Source organism: Epinephelus lanceolatus, chromosome 4, assembly GCF_041903045.1.
Source record: "Epinephelus lanceolatus isolate andai-2023 chromosome 4, ASM4190304v1, whole genome shotgun sequence".
Classification (NCBI taxonomy): Eukaryota; Metazoa; Chordata; class Actinopteri; order Perciformes; family Serranidae; genus Epinephelus; species Epinephelus lanceolatus.
Window position 1 is genome coordinate 27,010,114 of NC_135737.1, and position 19,654 is coordinate 27,029,767.

A 19,654-nucleotide genomic window follows, 5' to 3' on the forward strand; every position below is an offset into this window, starting at 1 on the left:
TTACCTGTCTGACCAGCAGACATTCAGCCTGTAGTTCTGCCCCCTCAGGAACAGTTGACTTGAGAGTCCGTCTCTCCTGAGGCACAGTGGATACCTGGAGGGATAAAAAGGATCGAGACAAGACTGTTAACATGACAAGGAACATGTTTCATGGCGGGCTAAGCCACCAAATGGAAATTAAAAAACACCTATAACATAAAAATAATAAACTTGAATGAGTTGAAATCATGGCAAAAGAGCAGAGGTGCTACTTCACAAAGCAAATGCCATATATAGTAAATTTAGTGGGTATTGTTTGGACCAGGGTGTCCAGACTTTTTTTGAATGGGAGCCATATTACATAATGTGAAAATACATGGTATCCAGCTGCTTCTTGCTTAATATGGATTATTGAAAAAATATCCCATAAAAACAAGACAAACGCAACTGTTTCATCTTTCAGTGAATAAGTATTCAACTTTCCACTGCTACTGAAAGTGGCGGCGCTCACTGTTGACTTCACACTTCTTTGCTGCGGCCATGTTTACAAACTAGCAGAAAATGTCTGCTGTCAGGTAACTTTTGTTTGGTTGTTTACTATCTGTTTGTGAAAACACATCAGCCTTGCCTGCATAGTTGCTACTTGGTGCATGTCTATGAACTGCATGACAGTTCTGCCAAACGATCCCATACAAATCCGCTGTGAGGGTCCAAAGGACAGAGGGATGTTGTATGCTGTAAAGCCCTCTGAGGAAAATTGTTATCTGTGATATTGGTCTTTATAAATAAAATTGAATTGAATTGTCAGATGAGCAGAAAAAATGCAAAGTGATCTTGCATCTCCATAATCTCTGGAGGGTCATATATAGTATATTTTGAACAATAAGCCATGGGCCACGATTGGCTCCTGGGCCAGATTATAAAACAACCCTGGTTTAGGCCGTCATCCACAAGCTAAATGTTCACAGAACAAAATGTGTGAGGATCTGCGTGGCTCAACAGGAAATTATTCTCCATCCATATATACACATTCGAAGCCAATCACTCTGAAGTAGCGTTTTGATATCATGCAGCACAAACCTGGAATAACCTCCCAGATGATGTTTGACAAACCCCGACTCTGACCACTTATAAGTCAAAGCTAAAAACATTTCTCTTTAACAATAGGTATTCCATCCTGTAATGACTGCAACCTTATTCTTAAACTCAATTTTAAATAATATTCTTATCTTCGCACCTCTTGTCTGCACTTCTGGCATTTTTAATAGTGATATTTTAAATTGTAAATCATTTTGTAATTAATTTTGTCTTATCTTTTTTCCTCTTTTCTGTATCCTTTATTATGTTTTATATTTCACTTCTCTGTAAAGCACTTTGAATTGCCCTTGTGTATGAAATGCCCCATACAAATAAAGCTGTCTCGCCTCTGTTCAGGGTCTCAGGTAATAAAAAAAACATGGCTACCAATTTTTTTCTCTGTATACACCACAGACATAGCTCAAAAGTCAAACCATTGTTCTACATGAAAACACACTGCACAGAATAATGAAAAATTAAAGACAAAAACCTGAATAAATGAGTGGAGATACACAACATGGCGATGATTTGATGCAAACAGATGTGAATCATATGCTATGCCCTTCACAGACACCACATCTCAACCTAGCTGTCAAGTCAAGTCACTTACAGGCCAATATTATAAATCACAAATTTGCCCTGACGGACTTTTCAATCTGTAGAGCATACGGCACGCGCTATTCTTTCACCCTCGATTCAGATAAGGAAAAACTCCTCCATTAAAAGCCTTTACTGTGGAAAACAATAGAAGCTCAACAAGAGCGACAGAGGAGTGATCCCTCTTCCTGGACAGACAGATATGCAAACTGAACATCTTGGACAGATTTTGAAGTGACGTGTTAAACACCACTCTATGCCAAGGAGCATTCAAGCTGTTCTGGAGGACGGCGGTGGCTCAACATGTTACTAATACACTTGCTGTTTTTCATTTAATATGTCAATCATCTATGTGTTAAACTGCAGATAATCTCAGCAACAAAACTTCTCATCACATTGCCGGCTAACTCTCACTGGTGTTATTGCCAAAAAAAATTGATTTATCAATTCTGAATATATGAAATGGTTTCAATACTCATTTTCAGATGATGATGGAATGAAGCCGTGATTGCTAAAATATTTACACCTTACGAGTGACGATTTGAGAGGACATGCAAAAAGTTTTTCAGTATGGTGATGTAATATTCATTCATTCCTTCTAGAAATTGTTTCTGGCCAGCTTCATTGCAGTGTAGATAAATAATTCAAGTCAGATCTTTTAATATGTATTCCCTTTCTCAGCTCTGATTAGACCTGCAACTAATAACCTAGCCTATGAATCATGCAGCTTTAATTAATATAAAGTATATTTTATGATGCATGAAACTAAAAATCAACATCCATATTTTTATTTATGTTCAAAAAGAAATACCGTTCCCTGTGATTCTGCAGAACGGGAATGAAAACAAGTTAGCACTAAAGATTTTTTCTGCGTGAACAGAGACTTTGATTTACACAAGCCAATCAGCTGGCTGGAGCGCTCAGCTCACTAACCAACTGGCATAGAGGCAGATCTAGTAAATGCCTTTTGTGCATTAGCAGTACTCTGCCAAACCACTTTCACTTACAATTATGGAAATTGACTGTAGGCTGCAGAGACAAAGAAAATCAGAGGAGATTGTGATGTAGCCAGACAGAGGTGGGAACCAGCAGAGTCAGGCATTAAAGCTACAACTCTGCAACTCCGCAAGCACACGTCTCCCTTTACCACGAGCAGCCAATTAGGTCATCTTAATGTGCGGTGGATCTGTGTCTACAAAAAGGCATTAGCATGGTAATGAAAGTACTAATGAACACAGGGCTGAAGGGAGCTGCAGAGGATAAATTGTTGACTGTAATGAAAAGGCCGTAATGCTCAACATGTATGATTAGTGTGAATAAGTGTGTCACGCTGGAGGATGTCATGTGTTTGAATTCTAAACAACAATGTGTCACTGTCAAATTAAGAGCTAATGACCTCTCCCCTTTTACTATGTGCGCTGTGTTCACTGTCTGCCAAGTGTCCAAATTGAGTCTGAAATTTATGCGCAATATAGTGTCTTAAAGAAAGGTTATGTCCATGGCATGTACACTACTGTCTGCTGACTATCCCACAATGCAATGTGCTACCTGGAGCCTTCTTGTTCTGACTGCATTAACCACTGAACCATCAGGTCCCCACATATACACACACACACACAGACACACACACACAGACACACACACACACACACACACACACACTTACCGAGAAATCATTGTCGGGGAAAAGGAGCAGGTCTCTGAGAGGGTCTTCCTTCAACTCGTCCCCCAGTTCAGAGATGACAGTCTCATAGTCGAGAGGATCAATGACCTTCGGCTTCTCCTGCTGCAGATGGAAACACAGAGACATTTGATCAGTATAAAACGTCAACACAATGCAAAATCATAAGATATGGTAAGATATGATATGATGTAATACCATATGCCAAGTATTAAAAAGTGTCTAGCACTGATAATTGGCCTTGAATGCTTGGTCAGATTGATTTCCTGCTTGTAACATCTTATAAGTTTAGAGTCAGGGTATCGTGGTATACCAGTATTAACTGTGATTTTTAAAAATAAATATTAATATCATGTTAATACACATATGAAAATATTGTGTTAATTATTCAGTGCCTCCTTAATCATTTGTTTCTTTATGTTTATACTCTGTCTCCCTTCCCCAACGCCATCTAGTTGCCTTTTCACCATCTACTAAGTGTACTTGCTCTTTCTGTACGCTGTAGGACAGTTACGGTCTCTGCACCTCCCTACATCCATATTTTGAGAGTAATTTATTTGTCAAAACGTAATTTCTTTAAACAAAAACATTGTTATTGTGAACTATTTTGCCCACCATAATGGTGCAGAAAAAATCTGATATTGTGTCAGCCCAACTTTAGACTGTATTGTATTTAGGAAAATGTCTTTATTTAACACATTCACCTCTAAAAGTTATTTCTGCTTTTGTTTTGTGTGTGTTAATGAAGCACATTATCCTGACTGCATTATTAAATGCAGTAGCCATTACAGATGTAAATGCGACATTTCCTGTGTTTTGCCATGACATCATTTGCAACTAAAAGTATCGTAGAGGAAGTAGCGCTACAGCTGAAGTGAGGCTGTGACACACCACACCTAAAAATACTTTTTTGGAATTGTTTTAAATCAACTGAGATTAAAAAAGAGAAGTATTAAGTTCCAGCTTCATTGGACCGGACACACATGACACAGGTGGGAGTTTCAGTAAATGAAAACTTCAATAAGCGACCACACTAACTTCTATATGTGAAGTTACGTTCTCACAGCCTCATTTTACACGCCCAGTATATAAACCATCAAACCAGAATTAATGATGCACTAATTTTCTCTCTTTAAAACTACGTTTAAAGACACTGATGGGTCTATGCCAAAAACAAACAAACAAACAAACAAACAACATTTGAAATGTTTTTTACAGATAGAGGACAATGGCGAATTACTTTTGTCATTCTGAGAATAGAAGCAGCAACAGCAGCAAAGCGAGAGCCGGAGCAGGCTGTGGTGAGAAGGCAGAGGAAGTAATGATCTCTGCTTTTGTTCACACGCATACAGTGCAGACTGGGGCTTTTACCCCCCATAGCTACCGTACAGTCAGAACGGGCCTCTTGGCTCACGACCAAGACTGAGCACAGAGGAATGAAGCAAGAATGCAACTTATCCCAAACTGATCCATGCTTTAGGACAGCCATCTGTCTAAGCAGAGCCCTCACCACCCGCAGTGTTTACTGTTCATATCCACCCCCATTCAGCGTTAAAAATGAGTACGCTGATTTACACTGCAAGCATGGTTTATATTCTGTCTGGACCTAAAATGTAGTCACCTACATTTAATCTGGTGGGTGTGTGCTATTGTCTAAATTTTTGTTCCTTGTCAAACCTGTAAAACAGTATTACTTTCTGGCTTTTTCAGTAAGTACACTGATTAATTGATAAGCCAAAAACTATTATCAATAATAATTGATTTATCAGTTAAATTCATTAGGCAAAAATGCTAAATATGTGCTGCATTTAGTGTCTCAAATGTAAGGATTTGCTACTTTTCCCTATTTTAAGTCACTGTAAAATAAATATCTTTAAAGGAACAGTGTGCAGGATTTAGGGGGATTTAGTGGCATCTAGCAGTGAGGACTGCAGATTTCAACCAGCTGAAATTTAGGACAGTTAGGATTTCTTCACTGTTCATTGTTCAGGAGGTTTTTAACAGGAGCCGAATTATTCACAGAGGTCTCTTCCTCTCAAAAACAAACAAATCAGGTTCTTAAAACTGGTAGAAACACTGAATAAAAGAGTTTCACATTAGAAGTCAGTGTTTCTTCTACACTGTTTGGCTCGTTGCAGACAGGTTGCTCGCACAGCATGTGCTAATGTCTGCTCTCTGATAACTTAAGATACAGATATTAAGGAGGTTTTTACCAGGAGCCGAATTATTAGCAAACTAAAACTAGTACACAAACTAAACGGAACGCTGATTTGAACTGGTAGTAAACTATGGTGGCTGACGCAAAAAACGCAAATGGCCCTATCAAGAGCCATTGTTTGGTTTGTCCGTTCTGGACTAGAAACATGGTGATGCAACATGGCAATATCAATGGACAAGAACCCGCTCCCTATGTAGACATAAATGGCTCATTCTAAGGTAACGGAAACACAACGATAATTATTTTCAGGTGATCATACACTAAAGAAAACATACTCGTTATACTATATTCCATTTCTGCCAATATATCCTCCTAAATCCTACACACTGGACCTTTAAGTTTTTGACTGTTGGTGAAAAAAGTAGTCTGAAGGTGACAACTTGAGCTCTGAGAAATTGTGTTGAGCATTTTTTGTTGTCGTTGTTTTACTATTTTAATCAATGGATAAAAAGAAGACAGATTAATTGATAATAGAAATCTTTAAGTAAGTAGCCCTAATACCTAACATGGGTAAACCAAAATGATTTAAAATTAGCTTTATGAGCAGATAAATGACGTAGCATTTAAACAGATAAATGACAAAGGAAAGCAAGAGGCAGGCGAGTAGATTAAGCTTGAGGTTTTCATAGGTGCATTGTGACTCTGCTCTGACCCATGTGACGTCAGTGTAAACGTTTCAGGGGAAAGTCTTGCGCTTTCCCCACACGAGCTGACATCTGTCAGATACAGCATTAGCTCTGCTAGGTGTGCATTATTAATACACACATCTGTCAGCTTCAAAGCGCTCTCTTCTATCTGGCTCTTCCTGTCACATAGCCTGGCTCAATGTCGTGTAACAAACAATCTTCCAAAAAAGGAGGAAATGAAGCACACACATATCAAACACATTATAATACAGTATAATGGCTACTGACTGTGGGTTACAATCATTAAAGCTGTGTAAATCACAATTATGACTGTGACAAAAACATGTGTAAGTCACTGATAGTAACTGTAGCCATGTGATAGTCAATAAATACTAGTTAAGAGTTGTAAGCAGCATGAATAACTTAAAATAGACAGAGAGAGACACGTAAATACATACAATACTCAGCCGGGCGAAATCCGATCGCACTCGTTTGCTCTTTATTTTCCTCCTGAAGGTGATTTTGCTCCTGAAGCTCATTGCGAGGAGAATCAAATGTGCAAGTAAGTGTGTACAATATTACACACAAAAAAGAGCAGCAGCACTTCCTCTATCTCCAGAGAAAAAAATATTAAATCCAAATTAGAAGTGAACTAAACAAAACGCACATCGCGGGCATGTGCTCCATCAGAAGCAGAACTAACACTGAGCAGCTTTCTGAGTTTGTGTCAGTGCACGTGGATGTAGAGGAAGTTGATGTTTTGTGTCCGACACACACTTCAGCATATGCATGCAACCGCACACACCCGTTCAATGAAAATCCCCGGCAAACAAGAAACTAACCAACCAGACAGAGTTTCTACACACCATACTCTCAGTGTCTTTCACTTTCTGACAAATAAGTAAGACAATGCAAGACATTATACTGAACAAGTTAGGGGAGCACTTAGCAGGTTTTACGCTCCATATGACAGTTAAACACTATCATATACTCACACACACCCAAAGTCAAACTCTCAGTATCTTATCTTCCTCTGTCCAAACATATCAACAGTGCACTGTCAGTCCACACATGCACACAAACGAACTACTGTAGCAGGCAAACCATCAACTTCCTGTTCTAAAGCCTCACTGTCCTCCTGTACACGCCAGCCTGCAAGATACATATATGTATAAAAAGACATATACAAAATAAAAACATACAGAGGCATCCACTGATGCATGATCCCATTTAAACAAATGCACACAACAGACACAAAAACACTTACATCTATATTTGCCTGTAAACACACAGGCACTCACTTCCCCCAGCTTAAACCTCATAGCAGAACAGAGATCTGTGCAGGAGGAAATAACTCCCGATGATACAACAAACTGATACATCTTTTGTTAACACATTACATAGGGTGCCGTCATTAGGGTTTCTTGGGGAGCACTAATGGTTTAAATGACGCAGAGAAATCAATGTGCTGCATTATCCCACTTCAAAGGGTCACTTTGCAGCGAAGACATATATACTGTATCACTTACTGTACTTCTGGTGGTTAAGACATGCAGATAGTGTTTGATTTATTTATGCACATTTTGCAGTGAGCTGTCTGGAATTTATGCCTTTATCCCGATGCAGTGGAGGTGAATGGAATTTCATTCTCGCAGCTCCGAAAAATTGACTCCATCACCTCTTTCTGTGTCCTTGTTTCACTCTGGGTGATGTGTTCGTACAGGGACTATTTCTTTGGCAGACAGCGGTTCCTCTATAAAGTTTTTACAGCAACATCTGTTGATTATCGAGACTATAGGGGACACAGTTTGTGGAAAAACACAAGAATCTACATTTTTAATGCTGTGAGCACCACAGATAAAATCAAATTATCTTGTGGTAGAGGCAGCAACCTCAGGTACATAACTCATATCCTGAGTAAACAAACCCAGAACTATCTTTACGGCTGGATACCACAAGAGCTAAATGAGAAAATATGTTGCTATTTTTTTTGTGTGTGTGTGTGTGGGGGGGGGGGGGGGGGATTTGTGCACACTGAGCATTTGAAGCATTTGTGATTAATCAGATGTGGAAATGTAGCATTGCACAATTTGAACTTGGATCATCTTTTGTCTGCAACCAGCACTTCAAAAGGTGTGTGTGTGTGTGTGTGTGTGTGTGTGTGTGTGCGTGTAAATGTGGTGGGGCAGTGAGTGTGTGGCCTATAACAAAAATGTGCATAACTTCCAAATGGATCCAAAGACGAGCACTAGATTTTCTGGAATGATTGGTCATGAGCCAAAGGATAGCTGTTTCACTGACTATGTTTACATGCACACTATACTATATGCATACAATATTCCTATTATTCCAAACATGACGATAATCTGAATTTGACGCGGGACATGTAAACAGCATATTCTGTTTGGATATAACAAATCAGACCTTTATCCAAATGTGGCAATTTCTGATTAGGACACGTGCAATATGCCTGTATTATTCTTGTTTTAGGAGCATTCTTCGGACATGTATACAGTGTATTCAGAATATGCATCACAGGGTGCTTTCAGACCTAGTGTTGTCTTGCTTTGGTCCGAATCAGGGCCTAATTTTCTTACAAAGTTGCGTAATTGCCTAGAGTTGGTTCCTGTTCTCATGGCAGCATTTACAAGCGGTCTGGATCAAGTGCCTGAGTGAGACACTGCTGTTGATTGGTCAGAATTTCCATGTGGAAAAAATCCAGGAAGTAAACAAAATGTTGAAGACAGGAAGATAAATGCATGATAAATGAAGATAAATGAAAACGAGGCGCGGCTCCAACTAGAAAACAATGTTTTGATGCACTGGATGCGCCGAATGTGACTGTAGTTGGTTTGGTAGTTGGTTTCATCGAACTGCGCCAAGGTTTGTTTGTAACCAGACCGAGACCACCTCTTGAAGAAGGTCTCAGTCCAGTTGTTTCTGTGCGCACCTGAATGAGATCGCTGTGTTCACACCTGCCCAAATGACCCACACTTAGGGGGCAAATGAGCTTGAATCTGATTGAATCTAACCAAAGAGGGCAGGTGTGAAAGCACCCTCAGTTGATTTTTTTTGTTTTGTTTTTTTACTGCAGTTGCGACACACATCCTCTTGCCTGTTTACGTTCAGCTCTGTGTGTTATCGTGGATACGTTTTACACAAACCAACTCACCAACAGTTTGCAAAGCTGGGGCACAGATGCATGCCCAAAAGAAAAGCACTAACACAACCACATTTAAACAGTGTGAAAGACATCCATATCAACAGCAACATTGCAGCAGTAACCTTTTCAACAAGGTGGCTGAAGAAATGAAAGAGGGAAGCTGTGTTCGCAAAGTTGAACAAGTCTGCCACAAGCAGCTCCAGCTGTTCCACTTTTCTATAGTTTATAGTGACAACATGTTAGGCATGCTAGTCAGAGTATTCATGGCTGCACATCTTGCCACGTCTTCTTTCATAACTTATGAACCAGTTGTAGCAGGGAGGCATTACTGGACGAGTGACAAGGGTTTGTGAAGTTGTGCATATGTGAATGCACGCATGTGACTGCAGCTATTGCAAATTCCCACACAGTGTCTTATCATACAAATTTGAGGCTGCTCATCGCTCCTCACGCACTCCTCTTAGGTGTAATAGTGCATTCTATAGTTTATAGGTGTGCAGCTCCTATCAGTTAATGGCAGTTGGTTTGGGGTAAGTGATGTGAGAGGTGATAGCTTCTTTTGAGGTTAAAGTGGGAAATCCGTTTCAGAGGAAAGTACAAAATACAAAATGTGTGAAATGCAAAGGATGCAAAGGATCCTGCTATTTATGAGTATTTAGAATTCATCAGCGATGACACTACAGTATATCATGACTGCAACTCAGATGTTCATGAAAGACTGAAACAACAACCAGCAAGTCTATCAGGACAAGACGTTTCTAAGCAAAGCATTAATCTTAATCTACTCTATGTTTTCCTAATTTAATAACCCTTAATAACTCTTTGATGTTTTGCATCTGAGACAAAATCATAATGAATCATAATTACACTCTTAGAACTGCACTCCTTCAAACCCATTTAACGTCTGCAGCTCAACCTCCCACCTCTCCTTTCACTCTTTCCCTCCCTCCATCCATCCTCTGTTCTGCAGCTGCCTCAGCTGGCTCCATCCCTCCCTCTCATCCCCACCTCTCTCGCTTCCTCATTTTATCAAACATTCTCAGCAGCGCACTCCTTTATTTATTTTTTTTGCTTTGATTATCTCTCTGTCTCTTCCCTAATCCCTTGTCCTCACCCTATTAAACATCCCTTTTAACATCTTTCCTTCAGTCCCCCGCTCCTCTGTTGCTCTCCCTCCCTCTCTCAAAGCAGGGGTGAGATAAAGTGGGTGTTGATGTTGGTAAACTACAGCTGTGTGGAGGGCACAAATGGAGCACTAGACTGGTGGCTCACAGCATGGCTTTCCTCCAGCGTAACTGTGAACAAGAGAGTGAGACAGAGGGAGGGGAGGGTGGGGTGCTCTGAATTGGTCACAGGAAGAAAAGAAGAGCAGAATAAATCGAAGTTGGGAGATGAATAAGACAGAGATGGAGAGGAATCACAGGGTTCAGCTCTTTGCACGTCACGCGCACAAGCTGGCCTGTGTCACTCTCAAGCACAGATTAAAGGGCTTATCAGGAAAGATGTGAGGAAAGTGTGACAAAAACAGAGAGACGGGGAGGTTGGAAGAAGAGAGAAGTGTGAAAGATTGATAGAGAGTATGAGGGAGAGACAGAAAGGGGAAGAGAGGAGGACAACTGGGACGGCAGAGACGAGAAGAAACCAGACAGTCATCTGCTTTACATCATTAGAGCAATGCAAGGTCTGGCGAGAGACAGTGGGGCTAATGGGGATTCATACTTCTAATAAAAGTCGCTCCTCTGATGAAAAAACAGTGGTCTTCGCCTCTGTAGCCCTGATTTGACGTGTTGAGTTTGTGGTGAAAAGCCAATTAACCTTTTTTCTAACTTTCTTGCCATCTTCCAAGACACACACTGCACTTTGTTTTTGTGGTGGTTGTCCACTTAACACATCTATTTCAGTCCATCCATACAGCTGTGTGAAGGTCATTCCACAGACCACAAGCAGACCTCTTTCTGCAGTGAATGGACAAATAATTCCCAAAATCACTTATAATGTCAACAACCAATTAACCGTCTAGTAAAACATGATTGAATGCCACCGAAGAGGTCAACACCAAAGAGGACTGACAGTGTCCAAAGAGAAAGCGGAGGATTTGCATTCTTTCCCTGACCGCACTGTCAGTGCAGTGACAGGGTGACAGAGTGTCAAGCTTGGAGGGAGAGATGTAGGGAGGTTAGGGGAGTACTGCACATATTACAGCTAGGGGACGACGACTTAAAGAGCATGTCTTAGACCCTTGTTTTTCCCATTGCCTGTAATTTATTTTGCCTTTTGCATTCTCCAAGCCAAATTACTTATAGAGGCCTTTTTTTTAACAGTTTTACCTTTTATCCTGACAGCACTGACTGGTGGTACTTTTTAAAGCCTGATAAAATTGGACGATATAGGCCTATCACAGATATACTGGTGTCAGCATATACCTTGTCCGATATGCACCGACATGAAAACATGAATGTAATGCAGAATAAGACACATGGGATAATTTATAATTATTAAATCCCCAACAAAATTTACTGTTTCAGTGCACTGATGTCACTGTAAAATTTACCTCCATTATATACCTTCTGTGTAGTATCAGCTGATATCAGTTTTGGAATTTTTTACTCCCCAATATCTGCATTGGCCCTATATTCCAGTTTCGGTCAGGCTCTAGCACAATTCTTGCTCTCTTTAAAACTGAAAATATTCAATCACTGAAGAAAGAAACACTCTCTTGATCACAGTGATACAAAACTGAAGACCAATTTTCTAACCCTTTTGTAGATGCTTGTGTCATCAGTTTCATGACTACAAATCAACTTTCAAATTTCCATTGCTTTTTTTTTTTATAGCTTTTTTAGATCACAGCTCTGCATTTGCCACAAATCAATAAAATAACTGAACATCTTAAGCAATAGGTTAAACATCTTAGGGTTATTTTTAAATTGGTTGCACTTATATCTTCAAATCAGAGATTTATTTGACCTTTGGAGTTCCCCAGGGCTTCATACTTGGGCCTTTACTATTCTGTCTGTGTCTATCTGCTGTTGCTTTGTTATCTCGGTATATCTTATGCAATTATATATCACAAAACCTTTTGAAACTAGACACGTCTGGCCTGTACTGTACATCTGTGAATACACACATCTGATGGCTTGCTTTAAGCATAAAACTGTGCTGCAAGGACTTGCTGTCAGAGAAAACGGTACCATCTTCGTTTTTTGTTTTGTAAAAAGGTGACCAACTCATCTGAGGTAAAAACTATTCCACACATGTATGCAAAGTATTCTATGCCTTTAAAAGCAGAAAAAGTGTAGAAACTTAGCATTGCTGATGAATGGCTTACGCTGACACAGAAATATCTAAAGATCACCAAAGGCAGAGTTACTGCACTAGCTTGTAGTACAGTCTGCCTTGAATATATCAGCATAATGCTCTTATAATTACAGTACAAGAATGAGCAGGCAAGCATGACTTTGCAGTGTAAACTATTATGACTCTAGTTTGCCACAAAGACCAGAAAAACAGGCACCAGAGGAGAAAGAAGGTTTATGGAGGTAAAGGAAAGAAAGGGGAAACAGAAGGGGCGAGTGTAAAGATCCCACCCTGCCAAAACTCTAACATTTTTTCCACTGGGCTTACAGAAACCAGGGTCTTTCTGGGAAAAAGAAATCGGGCCAACACTAGTGGATACCAAACAGATGTACTGACTGTACTGAAAAGAAAAGTCAGTAAGGAGAACCACACAAGTACTTTCAAGTAATTCATTCATCGATTCCTTCGTCAAATTATTCATTCCTTCATCCAGTCAAACGACTCTTATCCTCCATTTTATTTATGGTTCTGTTTGAATAGCTATTTTTAGCATCCTCTCTGTTGGCCATATGCAGAGCAAGCAGATTTTTCCCACAGAAACTAGATTCCTCATGTCTGACCCCACCATCCCCCTCTATTCTCCTCCCTCCATTTCCGCCCTTCTGCCTCTCAGCTGTGAAGGGAAACAACCAGGCCCCAATTATTGATTATACAACAACCTCAGCAACAGAGAAATATAAAAAATGTGTACTGTAGAAGCAGAGAAAACATAACAGAGTGCCAGGATAAAGAAAAGTCAGGACAACTATCCTTCAATCACTGCCATTAAAATGTACAAATATATATACATGCATGCACATCCAAATATCATGCACACAGTTTCTTCAGACCCACATATTGTCGTCCCCTCTACCTGCCCACACATGCATTAGGTGAAGAGGCAGAGTTAATGAGAAGTTAAAGGTGCTGCAGTAGTGCTGGTTACCATTACAATGATGGTCAAAGGTGAGGTGGTAGCGGTGTAACCCTCTAAGGTGGGAGTAGCAGCATCCAATGACATCTGGTCCTGTCGTGAACACATGTGACCACAGTCGGCCCCGCCCACAGACCGAAGCAGCAGAACCACACTAGCCGAACAACCCATAATCCACTGCTACTGACTTGTAGTTCAGCCTGGTCCCGTCCAGTAGTGTTAGGCTTCACCTGAGCTGATGTTCCTTGTTTATTCCAGTAAACCTGAACTCAAGAGTCTGCCCTGATGGCACTGTCCAGTTCAGTCCAATCAGCCTCTGGTCCAGCCAGAGGTGCTGTGTGCTGTTCAAGCCCAGTAGGATAACTGAAACTCCATTCTCCTTTGCTTCACTCCAACAAGTCCTGCTCTGCAAGCTCTCCGTCTCTGTCCTGCACTGCTCTGCTCCAGTCTGCAGCTCCTAATGTTGCTGTTGCTGAGCTTACACACTGGCAGCCTAACATGGCTCACTCTCTCTCTCTTTCCCTCTCTCTTCCTCTATTACACACACTCACACACACACACAGACACACACACACACACACACACGGACTGCAGCTGTGCACGGTTCAGCCCAGCCCAGCTCACCCAACAAATCACAGTCCGCAATAACTGTCAGCTGACCAGAACCAGCTGCTACATGCACGCACATACACATATAAAGCTACATCATTTTTCTGATTTTCATCCTGCAGCAGTCTGCTTCACCATTTTTCTCCCAATCACACCAGTCCTTTCAAGTCAGAGGTCTGCTGGCTGTGTTTGTGCATTTGCGGTTCATGTGGCACGTATAGCACAGACACGCTGTCCCACACTCTGATTTGGTTAAATAAACTGTTGCTTTTTTTTTTTTTTTTTTTTTTTTTTTTAATAAAAAGAAGGAGTATAAAAATGTGCATGTTTATGCATATGCATGTGTTTGCTACAGTTAAATCAGCTTAATGTTCCAGAGAGGAGGTTGGCAGAGAGTGTGTGCTGCTCCAGGGAGAGTGGTGAGAGGTTATTGAACGGAAAGTGGCTGGAAAGTGGGGAGTGGGCGGCTTTGCAGATGAAGCATGCATGGAGAGTTCCAGGACTGGAGATCTGACGTGAAATTCCCATAACTTTGGTTCAGCACACAGACAGGCGACAGGACACTGGCTGGGCTTTCGGTTCAATCTAGCACAAGTACTTGAAGAAAAAAATGCCATTATATCAGTTCTGATGTGCCAGCAACAATCACTTTGACCACTCTAATTGTTCTCATGTCATCTGGTCTTTATTCTTCATGTTCTATTTTCACTGTGTGTGGCTAAACGGGTAGAAAAAAAAAGTGCACTCTGAGAACGAAATGGTTTTCACATGTTTTGCAGCAATTCAAAGTTCCTCTCATTATAAAATTCCCCTTGTTCTTCCTTGCTAAACCAAAGGGTTGTCCAAGACAGATTTTAGAAAGCTATTAATGTAGCTTTACACTAGTTATGTCTCCCAAAGTTTTCTTGAGGGAAAGGCTTTGAAGCCTGGATTTTGGTTTACTGTTCTTTTCCATTTTTGTCAGTCACTTGAATTTAATTTAATTTGGTTAATGAGGAGGAGGTGGAGCGAGACAAGGCAAGACAAGGCCAACAAGCACAACAAACTGATTGTGACATCCCGAGACAACTGTCAATCAGTCAAACACTGCCCAAAGCACACTTCTCTTATAAGCCTTAATATTTCCTCAATGGCACAGGGGTTGTCAAAATCATCACCAAGACACTCATTAGAGGAAGTAAAAATAACTGAAATGAAATAATGTAATAATTCATTGACTGTATAAAAATAGAGAAGTTAGGAAACTTTTCCATTGAATTCAACACAGTGAGTTAATTCAAATGAAAACAAGGTCTAAACTAACAGAGAGACTGCACCTTAATGCATGTCCACACCAGTGTCTTTTTTTTTTTTTTTTAGCAATATGACATAAAACACACAGTGTCACTGTCCAATAAAAAATGTATTCTAAAATTTGAAAGGATTAAAGATAAACTATGCAGTATTTCCCTAAAAAAAAACAACGTATTAACTCACACTTCCAATTATTACTTAGGACCCACTAGAAGTGTGTGGCAGTGTATTTTTCTGCAGAGACTCTGCCCTCTGCCTGGATTTTCTTAAGCTCAGAATACACTGCGATTTTGGGATGTCCCAGACAAAAGATGACCAACGTGGTCCTACGTCGCACAGTGACAGAGGTTCAAGGATGGCTGTTGTCACTGTCTTATGGTCAAAGACAGCCTGGGATAAAAATTCTGACAGTGTCATAAATTTGGGATGACCATCTCACTGTGTGACCAACTTATGTCTTCTAACCAACCAAAAGAAATACTGCATGAAGTGACGCACAGGCGCTAAACCCAAACAAACAGACGGACAGCAGCTCTCCATGGAGGCAAAACACACTAAAAGAAATGTGTGGAATTCCAGCAAAGAGGAAAACCTTGTGGAGTTGTGGCAGCAGAAGCCTTGCCTGTATGATGTGTCCTCCAGCTCTTACCATGATCAAGTAAAGAAAGATGAAGCATGGAAGGAAATAGCGGCTGAGTTGCAGCTGCCAGGTGAGCAAAATAGCAGCTAGCAAACACACACACACAGTATAAAGTGCCCGCAAAACTTTAGGATAACAATGTGACCCTCTATGTTGTGCTTCACAGTTGGAGAAGTAATAACCCATGCAGCAGTCTTGTGCACTCAGTATGGGAAGATATCGTACGTCGTAGCCTGTGATTCAGTAGGCGCTGTCATTGTACGTGAGTCTGGACATCAAACTTGATGTTTATCAATAGATCCATGTCGCACAGTGTAACTTGCTCTAAACTTAGGAGATTGCTGAAATCGCACAGTCTGTAGGAACCTTAAGTTTTTGTGTTGGGGACATTTATGGGCTTGTATCCCCACAGTGCTCAGATTTGGTCACCCAAGAGACACAGTGCCAAACAAGTCTCAAAGCACCACTGAAACAAAAACAGTGGGTAACCAACACCTCGGCTCAATCGAGGAAATGTTTTACATATTCTACGTATATTACACACACATATGATTTAACTTTACCCTTTGCATTGTTTTCAAAGGCCGCCAACAGTCTGTAATCAAGTTATACATAATGTAAAGGCAATGTCATTTGCACACTCTCAGCTCCCTGCAGAGAGTAGGAGGTAACCATGGTGATGCTGTTAGGTCGTCATTAAGGTCATTAGTGTCCATGTCAGTGTGACAGAAAATCCCACCCACCACCCACATAAACGCTCATTATTATAATGCTTTACATAGCTAAATATAAACAGCACGACACACAGAAACACACAGAAACACATACACAAGAATGCACACATACAGAACTGCTGCTTCTCTCCCACACAGTGTACTAATGTGCCCCACTCAGTAGGAGATGACAGTGCATATGTCCAGCGCAATGATCAAAGTGGAGAAACATTAGCCGCACCCACCACCACCATCCTCCCCTCGCCAACGCCTCCAAAAACCATTACTTCTCACTAAAGGCTCTTCAGTGCAACAGGCCTTGTAGCAGCAGCTAAAATACACAGAAGCCACAGAGATGGGCTTTGTTTGTATGCCAGGCCTCCACAATGGTCCTGTCATGCAAATATGCCCACACAAACATGCCCTGTAGTCGCCAGCGGAGTCCCCATGTTACACTGCCAGCGTGGTGCTGCGCTCTCATTCACTCCACCTGCCTTCACACTGATTTCAAACACGGATTATATCACTACGCTGGCTGCTGCGAGAACGTTTCCGTCCAAATGCTCGTCAAGGTTTAAACTAATCATTGAATGTTTCCATTATCTGGTGACACGCAAAACATTTACAAGTGAGGATGACGAGATAAGAGCGTTTAAGAGCACCTTAAATTATAGAATTTAATTGATGCTGTGTGACATTTCCAGTATGTTATTTTTCTTGAATGAATTTGCCTGTTCATACACATTATGAGGCATTTTTATCTGCCACCCTTTAAATCCCTTAAAGCTCTCTGGGATGTAACAGTGGGTGGCGGTAACGTACTGAGGCTGTGTCTTCAATGCCAGACATAAAACTAGTAGAAGATAAAGCAGGAGCAGATTTAGTTGTTTCTCTTCCTATTGATTTTTATGCACCAATGCATTTGAGAGTAATGGAAACATACTTGTTATTAGGAGAGGTGTTAGCTGAACTGTATTATGTCATCATGCTAAGATGAGGCCATATTCATGTTGTAAGTCTTTACCACTGATGTTATATGTTATCTACTGCAGCCATCAGCTTAATCAAAAATATTGCACATTTCCCAGAAGAAAACTGTGCGGTCTGAAAGCAAAGCCAGTGCAGGGGGTTAATTAAGAAACCACAATAGAAACTCTCCTCGCTGCATTTTGTAATTGTTTCACTTCACCTCATTTTTAAAATGGCCAGAAGAAGAGGGAGAGGTGGCATTTTAAAGTAAAACACCTGAGGCAACTTTCAGTAAATGAGGTGGTGAGTGTTAAATAAGTGATGAGGACCTCGCACTTCCATGGAAGAGAATAACACCAACACGCCCTCTGTGGTTGGAGACACAGACACGGAGATAGTAAAGTGTAAAACAGCTCATCTCCCAGGACAGTTAGGAGAATAAATAAATCACACAACAAAATGGAAGAACAAACCTCTACAAGGGTGGTGTCACATCCCCAGACAAAACCACAAACACCTGCACCACCATCCACACAATGAGGTGGAATAATCCACTCTTAAATTCTTCCTTTCACTTAGGTTCTTTTATTGTTTTCGTCTCTCACTCCCTGTTCTTTCTCAATTCATTTCCAATTCATCAAATTATCCAATTTCTGAACTCCCTTGGAAGCATAATAAATGCCAACCACTACATCAGTATCTTTGGTAATGCTTTATTTCATGGGTCATTTATTTTCCAAATAATTTCCTACAAAGCAACCGATGAGGGAAAGTACAACACAAAATGTTGTCTGAAAAATCCGTTTGAGGAAATTGCTCAATTGGTACACATGGTAAGTACCTACTATTTGTGACTGTGTCTTCTGGAGAAAGAACAAGGAAATGATTTAAAAAAAAAAAAAAAAAAGTGACAGAGATAATAAAGTTGAGTTGACAGTTGAGTTTTTTTCCAGAATAAAAACTTTCTAATAATTATTATTTTTTTTGTTTTACAAAGATCCATTGATAAAATGAATAGGCTATAGATTATTGATTAAAAGTAGAACATTGTCAATATTGTTCAGCTGTAATGCTTTACTGACTTTATGTAGAGTAGCAATACCACAAAATAAAAATACTATATTTCAAGCCTTATAGCCTTATATTTTACAGGATAACATTTATTTTGTAGGTTAAATGTTAAAGCTGGGGAAGGCAGTTTAATTTGGTGTCACTGGACTAAAATCCCCCCAAAAAACTTTGGGGAATATATACACCATTCAGTTGTTAGTAGCGCCACAGAAGGAACAGCAGAATGACAGGCACAGTGAAAGTGAAACTTCATCACGCTGGGTCTTAAGTTTGCTTTCACTCATAAACAGCTGCCCCTCTCATCCATTGACCTGATCTGATCAGCTCTGATCAGTTATCTACCCCACAACTCAAACCCCACAACTGCAGCTGCACCTCCTCTTGGCTCTGTTTTCAAGCTTTAGAAAATCTAGCCCATGATAGGTGTCTTTGACCAATCACAGGCCAATTTAGAGAGAGGGCGTTCCAACTGGCTGTTTGACAAATGCAGATCTGCATGCGTGTCCCTTCAGATGGTGAAAACCTGATTCAATGGCAGAGAAAAGGGTGCTTTTTCAGCTTCAACAACTGCCTATACTGCAAAATAACCCAAACTAGAAGGACAAACGTATCAAAAATAAAGCCTAAAAGAGAGTCTGTCAATAAACGGAATAAAATGACTACCAATACCAACGAAGTGTTTGAGAATTAGAGAGAATTTTTTTATGATAGTTAAGCCTTCTCCTAACCGAAGCCAAAGACTCGCGGC

The 19,654-nt window shown here is 40.5% G+C and overlaps 1 protein-coding gene across 2 annotated transcripts in view; it reads right to left on the reverse strand.

The window, feature by feature from the left end:
• The window catches only part of dock10 (dedicator of cytokinesis 10), a 54,362-nt gene extending 40,449 nt beyond the window's left edge, over nt 1–13,913 (reverse strand). For both annotated transcript variants that reach the window (XM_033630953.2, XM_033630948.2), the window contains exons 1-3: nt 13,624–13,913; nt 3,320–3,439; nt 5–94 (exon numbers count right to left, since the gene is read on the reverse strand). In XM_033630953.2, the coding sequence (XP_033486844.1) occupies nt 5–94; nt 3,320–3,439; nt 13,624–13,782 (369 nt within the window). In that variant the 5' untranslated portion in view covers nt 13,783–13,913. The remainder of the gene's footprint in view (nt 1–4; nt 95–3,319; nt 3,440–13,623) is intronic.
• Nucleotides 13,914–19,654: the final 5,741 nt, after the last annotated feature.